The sequence below is a fragment of the Clarias gariepinus genome, chromosome 6 (assembly GCF_024256425.1).
Source record: "Clarias gariepinus isolate MV-2021 ecotype Netherlands chromosome 6, CGAR_prim_01v2, whole genome shotgun sequence".
Classification (NCBI taxonomy): domain Eukaryota; kingdom Metazoa; phylum Chordata; class Actinopteri; order Siluriformes; family Clariidae; genus Clarias; species Clarias gariepinus.
The window spans coordinates 25,243,564-25,251,945 of NC_071105.1; the positions used below are offsets into that span (position 1 = coordinate 25,243,564).

Genomic DNA, 8,382 nt, shown 5'->3' on the forward strand with positions numbered 1-8,382 from the left:
AAAAGGATTTGTTCAGAACAATAAGAACATGTGAAAAGTATTTTAATTGTGTGTCATTTACCCACTTAGTGTATGCCCTGAAGTTAGCAGAGCAGCATGTGGAGCATGACAAAATCACATACATCCAGACAAAGATGGTGTAAAATGAGGTACATAACAAGGGAATCATTTCAAGAGCGTTATAACTGTATTGAAATGTTTCTAAATAATTTTTCCCATTTATAAAAATAAACCTTAGGATTTAATTATTTTGCAATATGTTAATGATAACTGGGTGACTGATGAGAAAACAAAAGCACTTTTTTAGTGATAGTAACCCCTGTAAGTTTATTAACAGTGTGGCAAGTGTTGCACAATTTATTTTTTTAAAGAGCTGTTGTGTAATGGCTTTCGCTATGGTGGTTAAACTTCCCTAGAACAAACAGGGATATTCTGACACTGAAATACGATCTGCACATTAAAATGGGGAGTTTTTGATAAAGTAGCAAAAAAATTTAACAATAACGCGGAAAATAAAGCCTGTGTTCGGTGCCACAGAATTTCCAATAATATTTAAATCTTTAGCGAAGCAATCAAATATTGTCTTGAGAGGTTCAAGGAAACAATGCTACAGCCATAATTTCCCTCGCTGTGGTGGAATGATGCCCAATTTTTTTCTCACTTAGCCAATTAGTTAAATTGTTATGAAAGTCTGTGTGTTCACATCAGCAAGGGATTTTGCCCTCTCTTTAGGCAGCTAGTCTAAAGTACCTAATCTAAACAGGAATGAAACTATACGTATCTTCTGATCATTAGTAGAAATCAAATGTAATCACTGAGTAATAATCACCCCATACGTGGCTAGTTGTGTTCAGATTACAACAGTGTGTGCAAAAACTCGAGGACAGCTTTATGCCAAGTCACTGGGTCATCAAGATAACAGGGATGCCCAGCCCCCTGCATAACCACCACCTTGTGATTGGGCAGATTCTTCAGGTTGTTTAGTGACAATTGACCTAACTGAGTGTCCTGATCTCCATACACAATGAGAGTTGGGACCTGTGAAGAAAGAGACAAATCTCATGCAGGACCATTTACACCTCAGAAATACATTTGTTATAACAAATCTGTTACAATCTGTTAAACGTGTAATGATTCTGCCAAAAACATGCTAAATTTCTTACAGTAATGTGACTATTTTCAAAACTGAGCAATTTTTTTATTTTAGGTACAATAACTTATTATTTAATCTAATTTAATTTAATTAAGTAGCATAATGACTTACGAGTCTTATAAGCTATGAGTCTTATATTACGTAATGAGGTAATTACTTGAAAGCATGCGTTATCTTATTAAGCACTTGTTATTTTATTCTCAGGAATGAATTAGGCATGATGTCTAAAGTTGCAGTTGCTGTGCAAAGAACAAGTTTTTGTAATTCCATCCTTTCATTTCCACCATCTATCAAAGGATTTCTGGCCAGCCCTCCTTCTTTAGTTTTTAATACTTGCCAGGGAAATTTTGTTAATAAACTTTGTTGTTTTAATTTTCCCAAAATACAATACAACGAGTCTGAAAATACTGAATATGAAAGAATGAATGAATGAATGAATGAATAAATACACAAGCATAGCATTACATGAGCACAGTACCACACCCCGAATTGGCCACTATAAACTGCCCAGCCAAAAAAAAGTTGTACATGGGCACACAAGTTGCAAATTTCACTGACCCCCTTTAACTTTGATTATGGTACAGAGTGCAGTGGTCACTTCATGTGTGAAAATGGTTCCTCATGCTCCAAGACCCTCACTTTTACACTTAAAATTCCATCTGAGAAAAAAAAGGGCCACTGATGTGGTAACCTGGTCATTCAGTACACTCAGGTCATCAGCTGATGACTAGTTTATTCCGTAAGGCATTCCTATTGTTTTATACAGCAAGGAAACCTACCTGCATAAACCTGGCACATCAAGATAACATGCAAGAGTGGAACAACCTTTTTATAAACATGTCAGTATGTTAGGTCCTGACCCTGTGGTTAACTCCGTCATTGCATGGTGTGTTTAATAGGTATAGGACAGAAAGTGCTCATCACTAACATCAAAACAGAGAGAACAACTGTAGCTATCAACACATTTGTACACAGCATGTCCAATGTGCTGCGGTGCTTTCCAAAGAGCTAATCTCTGCCTTGTTTGTAAACCACTTTGAACAGTGAATTGTCTGTCTGTTCAAAAACAGATGAATTTCTGCTTTTCTCTAGGCATTTTACATTGGCTTAAATACTGAGTGCCAGTCGCCATGGCAAAAGAACTGCTGAGAAACACTGTTGATGCTGTATAATTGGATCAGGGTGGTAGGATGTACAGTAGGCAGCTATTAAGACAGGTGTTCATCTGTCTTTTTCAGAGATTCCTTGCTCAACCTCAATATCACTCTTGATTTTGTACTTCTTCAAACAGACATGATCAACTGACATTTCTGTACAAACATGTATGTATGATGGCTTTTGATAAACAGTGCCCTTGCAGCATGTCAACGATCTGACCTGGCTCATACTCTATAAAGTATCAACACTGTCAATTACAGGAGATGTTGTCTTTTGCCATGCTCTACAGTCAATTAGTCCCATTCTGGTTCATTTAACCCAAGCTGGAATTCTCCAGCATGTCAGTATATTTAATCCTGGATTGCATGATTAAGCTGCATATTTTGGCGAGTGGCACTTAAAGTGTGAGTTTTACCCAGCTTTCTAAACTGTATTATAAACTATCTATAATATTTTATGCAGTTATGAGCATTATCTAACGAAAAAACACAGACAGTAAATTGTCTAAAAGTGTATAGCGTGCTGTGAAAAATTCATGAAAAAACTGTTGACAACACTCTGCAGTGAGAAACATTATACTCTAATGGTAGTTTGAAAGAAAAAAGGATCTGGTTCCTGTAACCATTTTTAATAAATATTTTTCAGTTTCTTAAGCAGGAATTTATATAAATGGTGCCGACCCTAATGCAAGGACAAGCCAAGTTTAAGATAAATAGGCACTGAATCCCATCACCCACACACACACACTGACCTGTACAGCCTTGTACTGTTCAGCCTTGAACTTGTCAGTGCAGATGGGAGCTACAGGGATATATGCTTTCAACCGCTCCGAGTGCTGGAAGAGAAAGGGCAGCGAATACATGCCACTAAGCGAGGGGCTGATCACCACTACAGGCCCGGTGTTCAAGCCGTCACACACCTGCCTCAGAAACTCTGCAGGGGCCGGCTCACCCACCACTGCAGGAGCCTCCACTGCCTTCGACTCACCAAGACCTGTTTACAAGCAGGGAAAAAATAAGGCATTATGTAGCATGGAATAGAACTGGAAAAACAAGTCATGGTTAATACCCATAAGGTGCAATTTATTCAAACTGAACAAGAGAGCAAGGAGGCACATCTTGCACAGATAAAAGCTTTTACCAAAGCAAATTAAGCACCCATTCAAACACTGGGCTAGTTACGAAAGCAGCTCTTTCAGTAGCAAGGGTTAAATACTCTCTCCACAGGTTGTAGTTCTAGCTACTGTATATCAGATCACTTCACCAGTCATGTGCTCCCAAGCAAGCTAAGTGCATCGCCTCTAACCTCGACTGCAGGGTCTCTACAATATATACTAAAGGCTCCATTTTCCCAGATTGTAGCTCCTATAATGAGAGCTCGCAATATTGATTGATTGATTGATTGATTGATTGATTGATTAAAACCTATTAATATTAGTCTGGGTCCTCTTTCCAAAAAAAAAGTCATCAAGTCTTTGTGATGTGAAACCAACCTGCATTAACCTCACTGTGGACCAGGTGAAAAAAATGCTATTAATAGGGGTCTCTATCTCATTAGACTAGTGTGGGTACCATCTAACTGACACAACAACACAAGTTCCCAGGTACAGTATACCTCATGAGCCTCAAGCTTGTGGAGACAGTTGCTTTCACAGATGCTCCATTTTCCCAGATTGTAGCTCCTATAATGAGAGCTTGCAATATTTTTCTCTGCAGGTTTGCTTGACTCACCAGCAGTGTACTGTATAATTCCTGACAGTGACGGGCTTGTGACTGTCCCAGTGGTTTTGTCCTACCCTACCGGCTATTTGTTTAAACTCACTTTAAGGCAAGTCTCCTTTACAGCTACTTTTTGTTTTGTCTACAGGGTTAATAACATGTTTAAAAGTTACTTCAGGCATAGTGTCAAGATCAAACAATATTTAAGAAATTATTTATTCATTTATTTATTTATTCATTCATCTTCTATACTTCTATACTGCTTATCCTGTACAGGGTTGTGGAATCCCAGAAGACTTAAGGCACGATGCGGGGTACACTATGGATAGGGTGTGAATTTATCGCAGGGCAAAACGGGCAACTTGGAAATTGTGCTATTTAGCCTAATCTGGATGTCTTTGGAGGTGGCACAGTTGCTTTGCACCTCCTGGGTTCAGGTTCGTTTCCCACCTCGGGATCTGTGTGCGTGAAGTTTGCATGTTCTCCCTGTACTTTGTGGGTTCCTTCCGGGTGCTCTGGTTTTCTCCGACATGTCTTTGGACAGTGTAGATTAGGCTATCTGGCGTTTCCAAATCCAATGGATTGGTACCCTGTCCAGGGTGTACCCCGCCTCGTGCCCTAAATCTGCTGAGATCGGCTCCAGGCCCCCCGCGACCCTGTACACAGGATAAAGCGGTATAGACGATGAGTGAGTGAGTGCATGTCTTCAGACTGTCAGAGGAGACCAGAAGAAAATCCAGCAAGCACGGGGAGAACATGCAAACTCCATGCACACAGACAGGAATCGAACCCTTGACCCTGGACGTGGAAGGTCATGGTGCTAACCAAATAAATAAGTTATTTAAATAATTTAATTATATCTTGGTTTTTTTTATAATCGTTTTGATTATATTCATATGCACACTGGTTGTTGAATAAACATGTTGATGAAACAGAGAAAAACTAAATAGAGTCTGCAGGTTTTTCAATGAGTCTGGTGTTTGGTGCTGTGTGCTTTACCTGGCAGGTCTATAGCCAGGGCTCGGTATCCGGCTGCGGCCAGGCTGCTGAGGGATCCGATCCTGACCCAGTCGTGTGAGGAGAAGCGGATCCCGTGCAGCAGCAACACACACAGCCTGGGCTCTCCGGCTGAGGGAAGCGCCTGGCGGTAGAACAGCGGCTGGCTACACATCTCCACACTCACCCTGCCCTCGGTTACTTTAACCTCCGACATCCTGCTCGTCGTCTACTGTAGGAGTGAGGACTTGACGCAGCTGTGCAGGAGTGTTTGATATCAACCGTCAGTCTGTCGGTCAGTCAGTCAGTCTGTCTCCGCTCCAGGAAACTCAGCGCGAAGTGCACGTTCACTCACGCACGAGCTCTTTCACTTCTCAAAACCACGCACAGCGAAACCTGCTCCTGTAATTATGACCAATTCGGGGTTGTTGTTGTTGTTTTTTTAGCAAGCCAGTCTAAATAAGCGTTGAAAATAACGCAAAACGTCTTCTTTAAAGAAAATCCAAAGACTCGACGTCAGGGGCAGTCCTGCAGCCGAGAGCCGGAAGTGTGGAGAATGTGCAAAGGCTGACCTCTAGTGGTTGATAGGAGAACAACAACCTGACAAGCGCGCTAGATCAAACGTTTGCAGTTTACTAGATCAAACACGTGTGCAGATATACAATGCATCTTGAAAAATTTGAATTTCAACCAAAAAATGTATTTTGTAATTTGCAAAAAGTAAATCTCTCCTATATTATAGATTCATTACATGTAAAGTGCAATATCTAAAGTTTTCTTTTTGATTTGTTTCTTTGATTTATGCTCTTGTGCATGAGTTCATTTAGCACAAATTACTGCATCACTGTGGCATGGCATGGATGTGATCACTGCTGAGGCGTTATTAAAGTCCACATTGCTTTGATAGCAGCCTTTAGCTTGTCTGTATTGTTGGGTCAGGTGTTTCTCATCTTTCTCTTAACAACAGCCCATAGATTCTTTTTGGAGCTCACATCAGGAAGTTTTCTGCCAGTCAAGCACAGTAATATCATGGTAAGCAAGCAAGTTGGTGGTAGGTATGGCACTGTGAGCAAGTAAGCCCTCAGGAAAAGGAAATCAGCATCCCCATAAAGCTTGTCAGCAGAAAGAAGCATGCAGTACTATAAAATCTCCTGGTAGATGGCTTTGTTAAATTTTGGCTTAGTAAAACACAGTGGACCAGCATCAGCAGGATATGGCCAAATGATCACCAACTGTAGAAACTTTACACTGGACTTCAATAAACTTCTGTTCTGTGCCTCTCCTGTCTTCCTCCAGACTCTGGGACTTTGATTTCCAAATGAAATACAGAATTTACTTTCAATCTTAAAAGTGGACTTTGGACCACTGACCAACAGTTCAGTTCTTTTTCTCCTTGGCCTCTCTGACTGTTATGGAAGGTTGGTCAGAGGATGCAGGCAAGGCATAATTGCACAAGTTAAGACTTTAATAAACAAAACATAAACAAATCAAACTTAACAGAAATACCAGCGCAAGAACGCATTGAAGTAACAGAAGGTCAGAACAGGTCAGGTCAGAACAGGCACAAGACAAAGAATAACTAAACTCAATGAGTATGTATACACACTAAACTAAACAGGCTATGTAACGACACTTAAAACACAGAGGTGCAGGTCTTTGGACACAAGCTGCCCTCCAGGGGTTATCCCTGACAGTGACCTTGTATCTGGTTTAAAAGTCACTTAATACTAGGAAAGCAACAGTTGTAGGCCATTTTCTGAAGTTGTCTGCATATGGTGGCTCTTGATACATTAACTTTAAGGCTGCAGTCATTCATGTTGCTTGTGCACCTTTTCCTACAACTGTTTTCCATTTAAGTCAGCTTTCCATAAATGTTTTGATACAGCACATTCTGTGCCTTACACTTCTTGCCAAGGATGTCAGTGATCATTTTCTGGATAACTGTCATGTCAGCACTCTTCCCCATGCTTGTAATGCTCAGGGACAAACTGACCATTTTGATTCATACAAATTCACATTTCATACAAACTTAAATAATTCTTTTGACTATGTAAAGCTGCTTTGCGGCAATGAAAATTGCTAAAAGCGCTATACAAATAAAATTGAATTGAATTGAATTGAATTGAATTGTATAGATATAAAGTGTTTATACTACTGTATATGAATAATAATTTACTCAAACTCAAAATGAAATATTCTATGCTTTTGAAAATACAGTTTTTTTTATCCTGTATTTTCAAAATCATAGAATATTTCATTTTGAGTTTGAGTAAATTATTATGTGAAATAGTTCACTTTACATGTACTGACTGTAGCATATATCTTTAACTTAATAAGTTAAATTATGACAGAAATTTTTTTTTTTTTTTAATTACATACACTGAAATGCATGTAGGTACATGTATATAATCTAGTTCTATGGAAACATTAAGCAAAGCACAATGAGAGCTTGCTAAATGGGGATCAGTACAGAGAGTGATACTACCACAGAGAAGATCTAGTATGGTGATCACTGTTTTAACCGCTACAGCAAAGTCTCAGGAAAGGAAAAAAGAAAGCTGAAATAATTACATTAATGGTTTTAACCTCTTAAACAACTCCCATGTTGCAAGCATTAACTCATTAATTTTCAAAATGCTAATACAGAGGGGCCCAAAAAAGTGTATCCATACATCAACAAGAAAAATATATGCACAAAAAAATCACCATCACATGATAGCATGGTGCAACTATTTACATCTTTAGAGAAAACATAATTCTACACATTGCTGCCATAATTAAATTTTTTAAAAAGGGCATAGATAAAAACTGATGAAGTGTGTATACATTTTTGGTTCCATTTGTATATGTACGACAAATGTATTCATGTATAAATGTATTGAGTAATTTTAGACTCAATGTAGTGAAATATTTAAATCGACTGCGGCTGAGTGCACTGACCGACCATAACATTAACATTACTGCCAAGTGAGTTAAATAACATTGATTATCAATTATATACCACTAAACTGGTGGCATAATCATTGGCACCCAAGCCTCATCTATTTCTATGGGGAACAAAGGCCATTCCATCTTGTCCAATCCCACAGAAAACCCACCTTACAATTTACAGAACTTGAGCAATCTGCTGCCAATGTTATTGTGCCACACACCACAGCACACCCCAGAGGTCTTGTGGGGTCATGCTCTGAGGGGGCAGAATTGCCCCGGTGGCAAAAGAGAAACCCCAGACATAGGTGGTTTTAATATTAATGGTTTTAATATCATGGCTGATCAGTGTACATGCATAGATACAAGCATACACACACACACACACACATACATATATTAAATCTGTAAAGTTGGCATGTCTATATT

At 39.2% G+C, this 8,382-nt stretch overlaps 1 protein-coding gene across 1 annotated transcript; it reads right to left on the reverse strand.

Moving 5' to 3' along the window:
* Positions 1–5,563, reverse strand: abhd14b (abhydrolase domain containing 14B). The gene is made up of 3 exons (XM_053497572.1): positions 5,029–5,563; positions 3,063–3,304; positions 1–1,038 (listed from the first exon to the last, which is right to left on the reverse strand). The coding sequence occupies exons 1-3, from the start codon at positions 5,240–5,242 to the stop codon at positions 856–858; spliced, it is 639 nt and encodes a 212-aa protein (XP_053353547.1). The 5' UTR covers positions 5,243–5,563; the 3' UTR covers positions 1–855.
* Positions 5,564–8,382: the final 2,819 nt, after the last annotated feature.